Here is an 18,634-nt window from a genome sequence, read left to right on the forward strand (position 1 = left end):
AAGTTGCATGGCCATAGAAATAGGTATGGGGAGATGGGACATCCCTGACGAATACCTCTTCGTCAAATCTTTTGGATGTACCGTACGGCAGTTTGATGGAGACATTGCCATTAGCATATAGAGTTCTAATAGATTTAGATAGATTCTAATAGTTCGAATAATTTAATCCCCAAATCCAAATCATTCCAGGGCTTTAAAAAGAAAAGAATGTACAACAGAATCGAATGCCTTATAAAAGTCAAGGAAAAGTATGAAACCATTGTCCATCAACCAATTGAGTAGTCAATAATATCAAGCACCAGTCTTATATTATTGGTTATATGTCTCCCAGCCATAAAACCAGACTGTGTTTAATTTATTATGTCAATAAGAGCTTTTTTGATTCTTTTGGCTTGACAAATTGATATTATTTTATAATCACAGTTCAGAAGGGAAATTGGGCGCCAGTTATCAAGATTCAAAGTGTCTTTCTGAGGTTTGGGGATAAGGTTAATCAAGCCCTGGGTCATAGTGGGGGGGGGGGGGGGGGGGAGACTTCCATTATTAATACTCTCTGTGTAAACTCTATGTAGGAAAGGAGTTTCTTAGGGAATTGCTTATAAAACTCGGAAATCAAACCATCTGTCCCCGGAGATTTGTTTAGTTTAAGACTTTTTATAGCCTCTTCAACATATTTTTCAGAAATTGGAGAATTGCAATTAATCTTATTGTATTATAGTTTTTTTGTATTATTCAAATTTCCAAAAAATCTATAAGAGCTAAATCTGAAGATTTCGATTCATAAAGATTCCTGTAGAACTTTTCACAGAGAATGGAGATCTCCCGTGGATCCTGTGTCACTGTGCCATTCATTTTAAGCCCAGTTATTCCGTTAGTTTTACAATGTTGCTTTTCCAGTTTAAAGAAATAGCTTGAATTTTGTTATCCTTCTTCCAACCACTTTCTTCTAGAGCGAATATAAGCCCCTCTTGCTTTATAAATGTATAGTTTATCAAACTTACCAGCTGTTCAAAACATAGTTTGAGCTGGTCTAACTGGTCAACCAGCTACCAGCTATTTCAAAACCAAGCTTGAGCTGTTTTTTTAAGCAGGGCTCAGTCTAAAGTAAAGGGTAGGAGGTCAAGCTCTCACACACATTTATTTAGAGCTAGGTGGTGGGCGCAGCATCACTTCTCTCCCTTTTGAAATGCGAATTAAGATATTTAAAGTACAGCAGATTTTAGCAGAAGCAATGATGTATGATCTTACCACTTGTGCCATGGATGCCATTAATGAATCAAGCTTTAGTCAGAAAAGGAATCAAACTGATGACTAATTAAAATGTGAATGGTTTAAAGGAAGAGTGTTTTTACTAGGAAAGGTAATTTTTTACTATCCTATTATTAGGAAAGGGACTTTTATTTTCTTGTGATTTCTCATTTCTGATTTTTTGTTCTTTCTGTGAAAAAGAGAGCGATGGAGGGGAAAGTACCATCAACCCACAATGACGTCCAAGAACCTGCTGAAGGAGCCTGCAGTGCAGTGCTGTTATTAGGGCAATGGCACCATCGTGTGCTTGTTCAATGCAATTTCAGAATGGGCAAATACACTCCTCAGTCACAGTCAGGGTGAAGGAATGTTCATTTTCAAAAGAATAAAATTACTTGACACTTGCTTCTCTCAGTGTTTTTATACTGAAACCAATGTATTGGAAAGATAATAATACTACTTAATGAATACTTCATTCATCTGGAGTATGAATGAATACCTACTGTAAATGTGTGTGTGCTGCTTACCATTATTTCACTTCAGTAATGAATTCATCGGAAAATCAGTAGAAATTACAACACTTTTTATGCATAGTCCCTCCATTGGTGGAGGTAGTGCCACTGGAACTGGCTCACTTGTCTTAATACTAATTAAGCATAAATTATACTAATCTATGTATATGTTAACACTAATCTAATCTGTCCATAGAGACTTTGTTCCAGAACTCTATAGTTTTTTTAAATGTACAGTGCAGTCCATAGGAATTTGGAAAGTGACACATCTCATGTTGTTATGAAATGTTGATTGAAATTATTCACAATTTAAATTATTCTTCAGTCATCCACTACAGTGGTCTTTCGTGCTACAGGAGGTTGTTTGCTCTCTAGGTTGATTTATTCTGATGTTTCAGCCTCATGTGTAAGGGAGTGAGGACGGTGGACCAGACGCGATCAAAAAGGGAATCTTAAAGTTTCCCACAGAACTTGTGATAATCTAAGGTAACCAGGAGAAAGGGGAAAATGGAAAACAGGACAAAAGAACTGCCCAGCGAAACGGCACCTAAAATAGTAACGGAAACCTGCTACAAGTCTATTTTGACTTAAATAGGTGAAAGAAAATACTAAAGAAATACTGATATGGTTACTCAAATACAGGGTGACAAGCCTTCAAATATCTAAGAAAACCAGCCTTGCAGGCTACCTCTACCTGGCTCGGTGTCTGAAACACTCAAGCACAGAATGGAGGGACAATGAGCCTGAAATAGAGTAGGGCCCACCTACCAATACCATAATTAGACTGCACCTGGATACCACTTAAAAATCAGATCTAAATCCTGGTTCTAAAATCTTCCTAGAAGGAACCCAGCAGCGCTCCTCTGGCCTATATCTATCCCTCCCAGTCAACCAGATATTGTACCCCCCTGCCTACCCGCCAGAATGTGGTGCACAGTGTACGCTGGCTGACCTCCGCCGGCACTGGTGAGCACTGGCTTAAGTCGGGAAACGTGAAAGGTGGGGTGAACCCTCATGGTGCGTGGGAGCTCTACCCGTAGGGCAGCCTGTAGCGTAGTGGTTAAGGTAAATGACTGGGACGCCCAAGCCGTTGGGCCCTTGAGCAAGGCTCTTAACCCTGCATTGCTCCAGGGGAGGATTGTCTCCTGCTTAGTCTAATGAACTGTACGTCGCTCTGGATAAGAGCGTCTGCCAAATGCCAATAATGCAATGTAATGTACCCAGGCGAACCGTGACTGGATTAAGTTTGGGGGGCGAGTTTACGAGACTCCACCCGCAACGGCTAGCCAGCCAGACTCGTTGTCCTTCCCGGTAGGACGGCGCCGGATGGCAATGTCTGTGAGCGCCTTCTGCCAGGCAGACGCACGCAGAAGAGCCACTCGAACCTTCCTCCAGGTGGTCCTACAACGCCAAATGAATTATGTGGCAGACGGCACCCCTGCGTCCCTCTCGCGTTCTGGGAACAGTGGTGGCTGGCAACCGAACTGGACTTCAAACCGGAGAGAGACCGGAGGACGCGTTGCGCAGTGTATTGTGTGCGTACTCCGCCCAGGCGAGGAACCGACTCCACGAGGAGGGGTTCCGAAGCGTGCTCTCTAACGTTTCGTTGGTGCGCTCCATCTGCCAATTCGTCTCCGGGTGGAAACCAGAGGATAAGCTAAGAATATCTTTTATTGTCGTGTATCAGCATTTCTTTGGAACTATTACTGATGATTTAACTTTGCATGTCTCACCGAAGTCCCAGGGAGGGAGCAGAAAGCACGTGCCGAAAACCGGGGGCCACGGTCGGACACCATGGAACCTATCAACCACTACGAGGATAACGGTGTGACCATCTGACGTGGGCAGGCCAGTCACAAAGTCCAAGGCAATGTGACTCCAAGGACGGTTCAGCATGGGCAAGGGTCTGAGAAGACCGGAAGAATGACCCCAGTGAAGTACCTGTACCCTGCCAGGGAGAGACATGTGACCTGGGGGGTCACTAACCGGGCCTGGCTCTAATCGTTGAGCCTCCTGCACGACAGTCTCAGTACTGTGTAACATGGTTAGCTCAGCTAGTTCGCTAGTAAGCACGGATCGTGCAGTGAAAGCGAAGGCTGGTAGCAAATTACCTCAACAACACTCCCCGATGACGTAACCCTCAAATTCAAAAGAACGTTGTTGCCCTTGGCTAGGGGCGAGTTCGTCTTTAGCTGACTGGTAACGCGCTCGTTCAACAAATAATTTGGACAAGTGAGAGGCCGGGGTTCAAATCCCACCTCGGACTCAGGCAATTTCTTCACCTGTTACAACTGCAAGAAACTGGCGCCATGATCTTGACGGCTGGAACAATGGGCGTAGGGGGGCGGTCCTCCTCCAACCCGTCATACAACCAGGAAAGGGCATCTGGCTTCTTGACAAGCACATGTCCCTTGTCACCAACCAGTGGGTGTCACTACAAAAAAGAAAAAAAAAATTTTAGTTCCCTATTTGTGACGAAGTTCTTCTATTTAATAGTTGTATTTCAGCAGGCAAGCATTGTCTCGGTATTCTGTTTGGATATGCAATCAGATTGCTTATATATGATATTATTACATACGTTTAATGAACAATAGCTTCTTTTATTTTTTCTGATCAATACACGCGGACACTGACATGGGATGGTTGAAAGTCGTATTTTCACTCCTGGGTAAGTGGCGGCACACACTAAACACCTGCCTTCGGTGGTCGGTTTTATTTCGAACGGTTAGAACACATCTACCTTGTTTGCAGTAATCGCATCGCAGGATATTGCGCTTGGTAAAAACAAGGGTGAACTATTGTATTATTTTTGTCCAAAATAACAAAACGGTCTCTGAAAGCACTGGCGGTTTGGGTAGGTAATGCGGAAATCTGTATGTCGAGGAATCTTTTTCATCGCATATGGGACAAAGGTTAAGTGTTTAAAAGAAGCTTTCACTTTTGATTTTAACATAATGTGTCTGGATTATATCACATCAGTTTACATATTTACTCGACAGGTGTGAGAATAGTGTGTGAAAAGCGTTCTGCGTCAGTGGTGCTTGGACATTAATGTACTTCCACATCCTATCCCACATTTCAGCGCCGTCGTCTTCATCAGGATGATGACAGTCCCAGACGCTTTCACTCTCAGTTCCTCTCGTTGTTTTTCTCTGTTATTTGATGCTCTGGGGTTTTCCAGTTCATCCTGACAATGTGTTTAGTTAGCTAGGGGCTTCCTTAAGAATATCTTTTATTGTAGTGTATCAGCATTTCTTTGGAACTATTACTGATGATTTAACTTTGCATGTCTTCGCTTAACATATAGCTTAGCTTTTGTAACAACAATTGGAACATCCGGGCACTTCTCGTGCAGATGTGTTTAGTCAGATTAAGGTGAATTTGTTTTGGACATTCACTCAAACATTTGTGAACAAACTTTGTTTTATATAATCTTACAATTTGAAACAATTATATTTATTATAGATGTATAGACATTACAATTTGCCCCCCACAAGTCTATAATGTAGATTAAACCGTTTGAACTGCGGTTTTTTAGATTGTATGTTTTTCATTTTTCATGGGGGCTTCTGTCTCCAAAGCTGCAAGAGAATATTCAATGAAATGTCTTAAATAATATTATGTGGCAAGAAGGGTATGGTTTAAAATTACTGCGGTTTGTTACAACTGGCTCGTTTTAGTGAACAGGAAAATGAGACACGCGACAACAGGCTTACAGGTGTTGGGGAAACCTGACTCGGATCTGCAGGTCCTCACACACGGCCTGCAACTCGTGACAGCTTCCAGAGATGAGTTGCAGGACCGTCAGACCCTGGTCTTCCTGACCCACTCTGGGGTTTGGAATCAAACTGATGGCTACAATAGTTTCAGAATTACCAGGCTGATCACTGAAACGCAAGGGATTTACTAGCAGAGCATAAGAGATCAGGAGATTACTGCTGGCTTTCTATTTGTTATGTGTAATAAGTAGGGATGCACCGATACCACTTTTTTCCAAACCGATATGAGTACGAGTACTTTTATTTGTGTACTTGCCGATACCGAATACCGATACCGATACTTCTTAGATTTGGTCTCTATGAAAGTGCAATTAATTTGGAGGCAGATTTTATTTTCTTCTCTGCAGATCATCAAGCCTATAGTACACAATGCGTGCGTGTACACACACACACACACACACACACACACACACACACACCGAGTACGTAGACCTACCTTGGATCGAATAAAGTTGCTAGGCTGTAGAGCAGGTTTCCTTCCACGTCACAAAATCGCTTGATGACAGCTGCAGACAATGTCCCCTTCATAGTTTTGATTCCGTCGTCCTCCTCGGTCTCTCTAGACAGAAATCTCCGCAGCACAGTAATCGAAGGAATTACGTCTGCAGCCATAGCATCTGAAGAGCTGACTCTTCACGTCAACTCCTCAAATGGACCCAGAACAGATACCGTCTTCTCCAGCAGCGTCCACTGGCTAGTTATGAGATTGTCAGGGAGATCGTATTCAGACGCATATATTCCTAGTGCCCGTTTCTGTTCGACCAGGGACTGGATCATGTAAAATGTACTGTTCCAGCGAGTCTGTATGTCTTGTTGGAGTCGTTTTGTGGGCTGATTGATCTGCAACTGGATGTCTTCGAGGCGGGAGTAGGCTAAATCAGAATTGCTAAATTGCGACCGACTGCCACAGCATCAGCAACGCTTTTCTGCGAGAGGAGGCCCTCGTGAACCACCAGCTGAAGCGTGTGCGCAGCAGGCTAGTCCAGCATCAGTCATGGCCTTAATCATATTTCTTGCGTTATCTCGGAGCACAACATGGACGGAGCTTTTTGGGATTTCCCAAGTTTGTAGCATGTCTTCGAATATATTAGCTATAGCTTGGCCAGTGTGAGAGCCTCGCCTCGAAATGGTTTTGCGTGCAAGGTGATGTGGTGAAGAGTAAATGCTTCATCTATCCACTGAGCAGTCAAACTGAGGAGAGACATTGGACAAACACTGCTAGTCCATATATCAGTTGTGAAGCTAATTGCCACAGCATCATGCACCAAGGACCTAACGTGACTTTTCACTTTATCATACACCTTTGGCAACATCACATCTGTGATGTAGGGGCGACTAGGAATTTCATACCTCGGCTCTAGCACGTCGAGAAGACGGCGAAATCCGACATTATCAACAACCGAAAGTGGCTGGTCATCGAGCACTATAAAGTGAGTAAGTGCCTCTGTTATTTTTATGGCCCGTGAGTTGTCTTTGGACATTTTCTCTCGCTTTTGCAAGACGTCAGTTAAGGTTGGTTGCTTCGGTCTTGCGCCACGAGCATTAGTGAACTCTGTGTACTTAACACTATGTGACGAGGAGGAGGTGGGAGAGCCAAGCGCGACTAAGGGTGATCCTAAGTGAGCGAGCACACAGAAGTGTCCGCCACCCAGACCCCGGGGAAATAGCAGAGACCGGGGTACAATCGGAGACAGGTCCGCACAAATAAGAGCCCCAAATAACGGCTCAAAAAATAAAGCTACCCATCAAAACCAGGGCGAAGAAATAACAACAAAAAACAGAGTGCATAAACGTGAGCACTCAACCCCCGAACCGGGGGGAAAGCCAAAATAAATGTACAACCTAGTGTAAAATACTAGGCACAGAAAATAAAACACCAGGAGTCGCAGCTCCGGAAAACTTAGAAATAAAAGTACATACCCGGGATACCGTCCCGTACCCACGGACTCACACGAGCCGAAAAATAAAAGTAAACCAAGAAACTCAACCCCAAGGAAGATGTTCGCGTAAGGCGCACTGCCAGCGAGCAGAACCCCTTCCTTACCTATATTAATAGTTTTGCGAATAGAAAAAGGCTCAGAAAGAACCGATACACAATACCTGACTCAACTACCAGAGTCTACCGTGTGCTATACCAGCTTGGGTGACAGAGAGTAAGTGTACACCGAAGCAAAGACCAATGGAAAATGAGAGCTTTAAATACCCTCCAGAGGTAGGTACCTGGCTGGCACTAATGACTACCAGGTGAAGGTAATAAAGCACCCCCCTGGTGGCCACAGCCGGTACTCCCTCCCAACCCTGACACACTATGGTGTGTCTTCATATGTTTAATCAAATTGCTTGTGTTAAACGAAGTACTTTCCTTTCTGCCCCTCGACACTGTAGCAGTGCAGATCTTACACTGTGCCTTACTCCTGTCGTCGTCATTTATCTTAAAATGTGCCCAAATCGCTGACATGGCTATACTGTTCCGTTAAAATCTATCCTTTCGTAGCCTACTTTCACACACACAAGCTTTTGAGCAGAATTTAGGCTTTTGAATTTTGAATTTAAGGCTTCTGATTAAGCCATGAGTTGACGAGTTTGTGCTCATGAAACACGTTTTGTTCTTTCCGTGAAAAAGAGAGCGATGGAGGGGAAAGTACCATCAACCCACAACAACGTCCAAGAACCTGCTGAAGGAGCCTGCAGTGCAGTGCTATTATTAGGGCAATGGCACCATGTGCTTGTTCAATGCAATTTCAGACCGGGCAAATACACTCCTGAGTCACTGTCAGGGTGAAAGATGTTCATTTTCAAAAGAATAAAATTACTCGACACTTGCTTCTCTCAGTGTTTTTATACTGAAACCAATGTATTGGAAAGATAATATGAATACTTAATGAATACTTCATTCAACTGTAAATGTGTGTGTGCTGCTTACCATTATTTCATTTCAGTAATGAATTAATCGGAAAATCAGTAGAAATGACAACACTTTTTATGCATAGTCCCTCCATTGGTGGAGGTAGTGTTATGGCTCAGCCATGTATGGCTGCCACTGGAACTGGCTCACTTGTCTTAATACTAATTAAGCATTAATTATACTAATCTATGTATATGTTAATACTAATCTAATCTGTCCATAGAGACTTTGTTCCAGAACCCTATAGTTTTTAAAATGGTCACAAAGTCCAAGGCAATGTGACTCCAAGGACGGTTCAGGATGGGCAAGGGTCTGAGAAGACCGGAAGAATGACCCCAGTGAAGTACCTGTACCCTGCCAGGGAGAGACATGTGACCTGGGGGGTCACTAATCGGGCCTGGCTCTAATGGTTGAGCCTCCTGCACGACAGTCTCAGTACCCCAAGAAACTGGCGTCATGATCTGGACGGCTGGAACAATGGGCATAGGGGGGCGGTCCTCCTCCAACCCGTCATACAACCGAGAAAGGGCATCTGGCTTCTTGACAAGCACATGTCCCTTGTCACCAACCAGTGGGTGTCACTACAAAAAAAAAAAAAAGAGTCATCTTACAATTAAGTTCCCTGTTTGTGACGAAGTTCTTCTATTTAATAGTTGTATTTCAGTAGGCAAGCATTGTCTCGGTACTCTGTTTGGAATATCCAATCAGATTGCTTATATATGATATTATTACGTACGTTTAATGATCAATAGCTTCTTTTATTTTTTCTGATAAATACACGCGGACACTGACATGGGATGGTTGAAAGTATTTTTACTCCTGGGTAAGTGGCGGCACACACTAAACACCTGCCTTCGGTGGTCGGTTTTATTTCGAACGGTTAGAACACATCTACCTTGTTTGCAGTAATCGCATCGCAGGATATTGCGCTTGGTAAAAACAAGGGTGAACTATTGTATTATTTTTGTCCAAAATAACAAAACGGTCTCTGAAAGCACTGGCGGTTTGGGTAGGTAATGCGGAAATCTGTATGTCGAGGAATCTTTTTCATCGCATATGGGACAAAGGGTTGTTAAGTGTTTAAAAGAAGCTTTCACTTTTGATTTTAACATAATGTGTCTGGATTATATCACATCAGTTTGGTGTGAGACAGGTGTGAGAATAGTGTGTGAAAAGCGTTCTGCGTCAGTGGTGCTTGGACATTAATGTACTTCCACATCCTATCCCACAGTTCAGCGCCGTCGTCTTCATCAGGATGATGACAGTCCCAGACGCTTTCACTCTCAGTTCCTCTCGTTGTTTTTCTCGTTGTTATTTGATGCTCTGGGGTTTTCCAGATGTGTGCTAAATGTGTTTAGTTAGCTAGGGGCTTCCTTAAGAATATCTTTTATTGTAGTGTATCAGCATTTCTTTGGAACTATTACTGATGATTTAACTTTGCATGTCTTCGCTTAACATATAGCTTAGCTTTTGTAACAACAATTGGAACACCCGGGCACTTCTCGTGCAGATGTGTTTAGTCAGATTAAAGTGAATTTGTTTTGGACATTCACTCAAACATTTGTGAACAAACTTTGTTTTATATAATCAGACAATTTGAAACAATTATATTTATTATAGATGTATAGACATTACAGTGTTTTTAGAAAGTGGATGAAAAAGACATATAAACTACAAAGAATAAGGTTGATGTTGGGATATAATATTTGTTAGCACCAGCAGCCCCCCACAAGGCTATAATGTACATTAAACCGTTTGAACTGCGGTTTTTTAGATTGTGTATGTTATTCATTTTTCATGGGGGCTTCTGTCTCCAAAGCTGGAAGAGCATATTCAATTAAATGTCTTAAATAATATTATGTGCTATATTAGCACATCTGCATACACTATAAGAAATACACTGGTGGCAAGAAGGGTATGGTTTAAAATCACTGCTGTTTGTTACAACTGGCTCGTTTTAGTCGTGAACAGGAAAATGAGACACGCGACAACAGGCTTACGGTATAGCCAATTATTTATTTAAAGTAATTTAGAATGGGGTATGAAAGGTCATTATGACAGCAGTATTGCTTGTAGTCGGTGTAGCAATGTTGAGCGTGCAAAAATTTAACCCGGTATTAAACTAGCTCCAGGTGCCGTTTGCGGAGGGACCACACCCACCAATCAACCTGTTGGAAGGCAAAAGGGAAAAATGATAAATGCAGCAGGGGGGTGTAGCATGTTGAATTTCAATGGAAGGTGTACTTTCTTTGTCCAGTGTATCTCACCCACCTCAACTCCTCCTTGTCCCGTGCAGGATCACACACCGACAGGACCCGAGGAGTAGTTGAATTAATTTGGGTATATTTCCTGTGTTTTAGTGGGTTTGGCCAACTGTCGGAGACCCAGAACGACGCCGGCTGTTCCCACGGTGACTGCACTCATTGGCCAGGGTGTGATGATACCCTGCTCCATCCCTCACCGCCCCACAGGCCTCAATGAGTCCCGAATCTACTGGCAGGCGAGCAACCCCCGGAGCAAAAAGTAGGCATGGCCATAAGTGTAATATCATACAGGATACATGCACTGAGCACTTTATTAGGTAGACCTGTACACGAGTACAGACCTGTACAGCGTGTTAATGCAAATATCTAATCAGCCAATCCTGTGGTATCACCTAAACTAAGTTTAATAAATACTTAATAAAGTGCTCACTGTATATCTGATAGTGAAATATGTCACAGTATGGTGCTTTTGGGGACAAAGTCAACTCATCTACACCACTCCATCAAAAAATTCAGTCTCTCGCACAGGAATGAAACTTGAGATGCATGATTCAGTGCCAAAATCACAGTTGTGATTGTTTGATATTGCTCAGACCACATGAGGATATGGTGCTGCTGGTGTACAACCGTGGGAAGATGGAGAACAACTTAAGAACTGCCCTGTACATGAACAGGACCCGCCTTTTCCCTGGACAGCTACACGACGGAAACTTCTCACTTTACATCGATCCGGTGAAAATTGAGGATGACCGGGCAAAAGTCATCGTACGATATGAAAAGAATGATTTTAAACCACTCTGCCCGACATATATACGTGTCACGGGTAAGGTTTCAATCTCAAATTTTAAATCAAATTTATTTGATGCCTGATGCCAAATAGGGCACGCCACGGTCAGTGCAGGTCAATGTTAAGCGTGCTTGTTGTGGATCATTGGTAGTGGCAGTGATGGACAAAAATATAATGTGGTAAGAACCATTGACACAAACATTGAAGTGTACAGACGGAGTGACACATATTGTGGGTCAAACTCAATTCACTTGAACTAAAAAATTTGCTTTTTACTTGGATTATTTCATTCAAACTAACTGAATTTAAGTGGACATGAAGCCAATTCTGATGTATGTATGTACTGCCTTTTCTCACCCCCCAGCAAGAAACTCGAAACCAGCAGTTCACTCGTCATGCACCCAGGGCGCGGGGCTTGTGGAGGTGACATGTGCCACTCAGGGTGGCTTCCCTGAACCCACGTTCAGCTGGAGGATCCAGAACCACACTGTGCTCCGCCCACAGGAAATGACACGCACTATGGAGCGCGACCCACACAGTGGCACATTCTCGGCGGACCTGACGGTGCAGCTGAACGCCTCAGAGGGGCAGACCACCACCTGCCTGGTCACTAACCCTGTCCTGCAGGAGACAGTCAGCACATCTATCACCATCCAGAGCTGTGAGTCCCTGCGCCCGGAACGCTGCAAGCACGCAGAGCAAAGTGTACACTATACACAGCCTAACAGAACAACTACACTGAGCAAAGTGTACACTGTACACAGCCTAACAGAACAACTACAGTGAGCAAAGTGTACACTGTACACAGCCTAACAGAACAACTACACTGAGCAAAGTGTACACTATACACAGCCTAACAGAACAACTACACTGAGCAAAGTGTACACTGTACACAGCCTAACAGAACAACTACAGTGAGCAAAGTGTACACTATACACAGCCTAACAGAACAACTACACTGAGCAAAGTGTACACTGTACACAGCCTAACAGAACAACTACACTGAGCAAAGTGTACACTGTACACAGCCTAACAGAACAACTACAGTGAGCAAAGTGTACACTGTACACAGCCTAACAGAACAACTACACTGAGCAAAGTGTACACTGTACACAGCCTAACAGAACAACTACAGTGAGCAAAGTGTACACTGTACACAGCCTAACAGAACAACTACACTGAGCAAAGTGTACACTATACACAGCCTAACAGAACAACTACACTGAGCAAAGTGTACACTGTACACAGCCTAACAGAACAACTACAGTGAGCAAAGTGTACACTATACACAGCCTAACAGAACAACTACACTGAGCAAAGTGTACACTGTACACAGCCTAACAGAACAACTACACTGAGCAAAGTGTACACTGTACACAGCCTAACAGAACAACTACAGTGAGCAAAGTGTACACTGTACACAGCCTAACAGAACAACTACACTGAGCAAAGTGTACACTATACACAGCCTAACAGAACAACTATAGTGAGCAAAGTGTACACTATACACAGCCTAACAGAACAACTACACTGAGCAAAGTGTACACTATACACAGCCTAACAGAACAACTACAGTGAGCAAAGTGTACACTATACACAGCCTAACAGAACAACTACAGTGAGCAAAGTGTACACTATACACAGCCTAACAGAGCAACTACACTGAGCAAAGTGTACACTATATACAGCCTAACAGAGCAAGTACACTGAGCACAGTGTACACTATAGTATTCACACCCTCACAGAGCAACTACACTGAGCACCTTACACAGCCTAACAGAGCATAACGATAAAAAAAAAATTCTTATCATATTATAAAAACCTGCAGAAACATTTTTTGTGCCCATAATCCTTCACTTCTCCTTCATTGCGTTCCTTTAGGTAAGGTTGACCCTCAGGTGAATACAGCAAGCTGGCTAGTTCCTGTAGCTTTGCTTGTGGCTTTGGTTTTTGTCTTCTTGGTTGCCCTTGGAGCATATAGTAAGTTTGGGCAAATTAGCCATTTAATTTCTACAAATGTGCAACATTGCTAAAAGGATTGAATGATTGCCTTTCTGCCATTTAACATCTTTTACTTTTTACTTGATAAAAAAAAAAAAAAAAAATGTTATGTAATATCTCATCTAAATTGATAGGGTACATCATGTCAGCAGACATAAACATAGATGTTTTAGCTGCCAGTGATGCACTGTTTTTCATTGTGCAATAAACACACAGGTTTGTATGAGTACAAAAAAAAAAAATGATTGAATGAAAAATGATCATTCTAAATGTATCGTTAATATACAGTTTGATAGAGTTATAATCAAGGGCATTTATGTCGGAAATTGCATTTACATGATACTATTATAGCACTTTTCCATGTACTGAAGTCGGATCTGGCCTGTCTCAGTTTTGATGTCAAAGCCTTTGAGCTGCCAACGGCACCTTCAGACCTGCCCTACCTGCACCTCAGCTGCAGAATAATCTGTATGAGAACAACCCTTCAAATGACAAACAGGACATACTGGATAATGCCCTGTTTGGAAGTATTTGAAAGAATATGTCCAAAGAAAATTCTCATTTTGTATCTGACTTTCCAGAATATCGCAGAATGGAGTACCAGGTGACACCACAGGGAAGCACTACATCTGTGACTGTTGTGTGACTGCTCCTGGGTGATCCAGGTGAAGGTTTGAACACATTCCCCATTACAAACACACAATTTCAGGAAACTCTTGTAAATATTCTTATCTATAGAATTTGAATATAGTTAAAATATATGAGGTGCTCCAGACTGTACATTATAATCCTGAAAATCAGACCATTTGGGATTGAGGGTATGCCTGGTAGGTCAGATACATCCAATGAAAAATAAGAAAACTAAAATAAAATAAATTAATCTAGCTGATGAGCACCTGTTTTTTTGTGTGTTTTAAAAAAATATTCTATTAGTAGAATAGAAACACAGCAAACGGAAGTGTTGTAGCAGAAAAACAGTGGTGGTCTGTGAATGGCTATTACATACCACAGAGTTTCGCTTTGATTCATTGTTGGGAAACTGAGTGGTGGAGTTTCTACGGGGAGAAACCCAACATTTATGCTGCAGGCAGCACAGTGACTTAGGTAGCACTGTCACCTCTCAACAAGAAGGTCCTGGAAACCCCGCTTGGCCTTTCTGTGTGGAGTTTGCATGTACCCCCTGTGTCTGCATGGGTTTCCTCCCACAGTACAAAGACATGCAGGTTAGGGACTACAGATGAAAATGAACTCATTAGCTAACTCTGGCGCATTTACATTGATGCGGAAACTGAAAATGTTTATTAATGTGCACTCTCCCTCTGCGCGCCACTCCAGGATATGGATATGGAGAGAGGAGTGACGTACGCAGTGCGGACTCAGCCCAAGAGTTGTGGCAGCGGGACTGATGCGCATCCCTCATCATACAGAAAAGCTGGTGAAAGAGTTAAAGGGCTTTTACGACATGCTTGGAGCCGTGAACTGCACCTGGAGGCCAACAGACGGGACGCGGGGTTCCTCCACGCTACAGAACACCTTCCTGCTGGACCCACGCAAGAACCTGAAGCCTCCCCCCCTAACCTCAGTGTCAGTGAGGAGAGGCATATGCTGCGGCTGCACTGCAAAACCCCCGACGTGTTCGAAGACATACCAGTGCACATCCCGTACAACAGGCAGGAGAAGTACGAAGTGCAAAGTCACGTCTTTCGAAAGTCTGGGTCCTGATCCTGCCCCAGATTCCCAAACCAATGCAGCTGTTCAAAGAGCTCATCAACAGCAAGGCGGAGGGATCAAATCCCGCAGAAAACGAGATGGCTATATTTAGGGCATGGGTGGTAATTATAATCTATATTACTTGTAAAAGTAGGAAAAGTAGTACATAGAAGTAATACATTATAAGTTTCCTTTTATTTTTATGTCTTTTATTTTTTAGTAAGATACTATGTACGATATAAATAAGTAGTAGACTTTAGGGGTGTTCGTACCCATTGTATTAATGGAAGTTCAGTAGCTTTTATCTCCGTGAAGGGGGAGCCATAAGATAAGGTAAAGGCCAAAGAAGAGGATGGGTATTTGAGGGGTGTACCTTGACTTTTAAACATCATGGTGGAAAGGTAAATTAGAAAGAGCTAAAGGGGTACATGTAACTTGCATGTGATCAGCAAACTGAAAGATGATATATATCCTGTAATTTGTATAACTCTATTCTTTTGATTGATTATAATAAAGTATATCTTACTATAATCATATGTGATAAAGATTCTTTTAGAGGAATACATTGAATACAGGACATCGTATACCAGATTTGCGGTCTGAGCTCGGCAAGGGGTCTGTGGCTCACGACAACTGCCTTTCCTGTACTCTGAGGTGGGATTTTGTGTTGTGGTACATCCCGTATGGTGAAATTATGATTCAACAGATTCCTGTATCGCTGGAATAGAAATTAAATGTAACTTCCATAATTATCTTTATTTGTTTAACACTGCTGCTCAGAAACCAGTTTTGCTGCTATAGAAATATTAAAAGCTATATTAAACCAATTTATGTGTGATCCCGTTAATGTTGCGACTAGCCAAGGGCTGGACGTAACATTCTTCAAAATATATTGCATATAATTATGTAAGCACATATGATTATAAGCACATAAGCTTTGCTTGCATATAATCATGTGTGCTTACATAATTTAAAATTCAAACACCATAGGGAATTGAACGCTAGAGTATTGGAGTTATCACGTAATTTCTGTAGCTGTTGGTTGATGTATGGCTTATTGTAACATCATACAATTTCTTCTGACCATGAGAATTCAACATGACACATTACTTTTTTTTATAATATTCTAACCAGTAGCAAATGAAAGGTTAAGTTCTCCATTCTAAAAGTAGCTACCAGTCCCAACATGGGGTTGGTTGGCACAAGGTTAAAATGCTTCATACTAGTTAGAATAAAGCAAAAAATCATGTTGTGCACTTAATTATCTGTATGTCTCGATATAACATCTCCGTGAAGTTGGCAACAATTAGACTTCCTGTACAGAAGTTTTGGTTCCTGTGATTTTCCTGTGAATAAGAGCTGCTGAGTCACGTTAAATAATGAGAACATAGTTACCTCATTTTCTTCGCTTCCTCACATAATTACCATTGTTTAAATTCATTGCTGATACAACTTCAGCAAGCAACTAGCTTGCTATTTGACTAGTTACTATAATGTAGGCCAAGCATAAATTGCTTGACACTGTCGGTTCAATAACAGCTCATTTGCATACCTGCTAACTGTTTGAAAAAAATGTTGCCAAATATGAAGGGGCATACATTAAATCTATGTATAATATCTATAGAATTATACATTTATTATTTAAAATCATGTTCCCAGCAATTGTTGCTGTATTTACAGTGTGGTAAGGGCATGCAATGCCATTGACTGTCAATTCACAAGCAGCTCATTTGCATAGCCCATAACTCAAAAACTATAAATTGTTACCAAATGAAAGGGGTTATACATTTACTCTATAGACCCATATCTTTAATGTTCTACAGTAGTCTCTCTGAAATCATGTTCCCAGCAATTGTTGCTGTGTTTCCAGTGTGGGGAGGACAAGCATTGCTATGGACTGTCAGTTGCCACCCAACTCATTGGCATAGCTCATAACTCAAAAACTATAAATTGTTTCAAATTAAATGGGGTATACATTTACTCTATAGACCCATAGCTTTAATATTCTATAGTACTTTCTGTGAAATCATGTTCCGAGCAAAAACACAAACACAAAAATAATCGAAGGACCTTTCGTGTCGAATGTGCTGCGACCAAACCGAAGATAGCAATTTAGCTTGCATGCACATCTGCCGAAATGTAAACAGGTCAGGAATTCTCACTGTAAGGAGACATTTTATGACATCGTTGTGTCGTTTCTTAAGGTTCACAGAAGATCCGTGTTTATTCGTTGACACGCGAATTTAAACTACCAGCAACCTGCACGTAGCTTTCCACTATGCTCCATCTACATAAAAACAAACAAAGCAATACATCATTGCACAAATGTTGCACGAAACATTACAATACGCTGATACATTCAATCCACAAGCTGCAGCCGTACAAGCAAGCAGTCTGCGGCCATTTCAGAGGGTGAATGCAAACACCGCATGGAATTTAATGCTACAGTACTACAGATGTCAAATAATTTCTGTGTTTTAAATCTGTAGCTGTTAGTTCACTTATGACTTATTCTATGGCGTTTCTTCATCCGTGTTTATTTGTTGACACGCGAATTGACACTACCGGCAAACCGAACTTCGTTTTCCACTATGTGCTATCTACATAAAAATAAATAAAGCAAAACATTATCATTAGGTTATTTATCCATCGGATATTGAAAGCGAAAATTTCCTGATTTCAGGAAATTAGGGAGGACTAAGGTATAGTTTGAAAAGGTGTGTGTAGTCTGCGTCGAAATAGGGGGAGGGATTCTGCTGTCCTGACAGTGGTAGACAAGTCATTCCACCACTGAGGCACCAGAGCGGAAAACAGGCGTGAACATGTAGCTCGACCACCGGGTGCTCGTAGAGAGGGAACCATAAGGCGACCAGAGCTGGCAGACCGGAGTGGTCCAGCTGGGGAGTAGGGAGTGATTAAGTATTGTATATAAGGTGGGGCAGTCCCCTTAGCAGCCTGAAATGCCAACACTAGGGCCTTGAATCGGAAGGACTAGGGCCTTGTATACTGACTGCTGGAGAGATACTGTATGGATGACTGTTAGGTAGTATCATAGTTTTCTTTTCTATGGATGGTGGAAATAAATATGACATAACAATGAAGTATCCACAAGACTCCTGTGGTCTGTAATTGTTTTTATTAAAACCATATTTTTTAAACCTCTGTGCCTTTAACAATGGATAAAGGCACATTCTTGAAAATGGAAATAATTAAACAAGCAGTTACTAAAGTGACTCTATTTTCTTGTGTTCTTTCCCCTTTTATACAACGCTCCACTACAGTCAGAACACAGAATCAAATACTTTCAGTTTCATATAATGCTATGACGCACATTTCAAGTTAGTGATGTGATGCGGTTACGGTTAGTGGTCCGGTTACAGTTTTTTCCGATTGCTTGCACAAATCTCACTTCTCAAAATCTCAAATCT

At 42.0% G+C, this 18,634-nt stretch overlaps 1 protein-coding gene across 10 annotated transcripts; it reads left to right on the forward strand.

Moving 5' to 3' along the window:
* The first annotated feature begins 4,270 nt into the window (after positions 1 to 4,270).
* Positions 4,271 to 15,737, forward strand: LOC133116696 (CD276 antigen-like). Of its 10 annotated transcripts, none has more exons than XM_061226555.1 (7): positions 4,271 to 4,428; positions 10,805 to 10,967; positions 11,302 to 11,531; positions 11,860 to 12,156; positions 13,377 to 13,475; positions 14,078 to 14,167; positions 14,832 to 15,737. In XM_061226555.1, exons 1-6 carry the CDS (start codon positions 4,395 to 4,397, stop codon positions 14,140 to 14,142), a joined length of 888 nt encoding a protein of 295 aa, XP_061082539.1. In that variant the 5' UTR covers positions 4,271 to 4,394; the 3' UTR covers positions 14,143 to 14,167; positions 14,832 to 15,737. The 10 variants fall into 10 exon arrangements, 8 of the variants coding, with proteins under 8 accessions (XP_061082539.1, XP_061082541.1, XP_061082538.1 ...); XM_061226557.1 differs by having other exon boundaries at positions 14,078 to 14,161; XR_009705895.1 differs by lacking the exon at positions 13,377 to 13,475 and having other exon boundaries at positions 14,078 to 14,161; positions 14,832 to 14,864.
* The last annotated feature ends 2,897 nt before the right edge of the window (positions 15,738 to 18,634 follow it).

The sequence above is a fragment of the Conger conger genome, chromosome 17 (genome assembly GCF_963514075.1).
Source record: "Conger conger chromosome 17, fConCon1.1, whole genome shotgun sequence".
NCBI classification, from domain to species: Eukaryota; Metazoa; Chordata; class Actinopteri; order Anguilliformes; family Congridae; genus Conger; species Conger conger.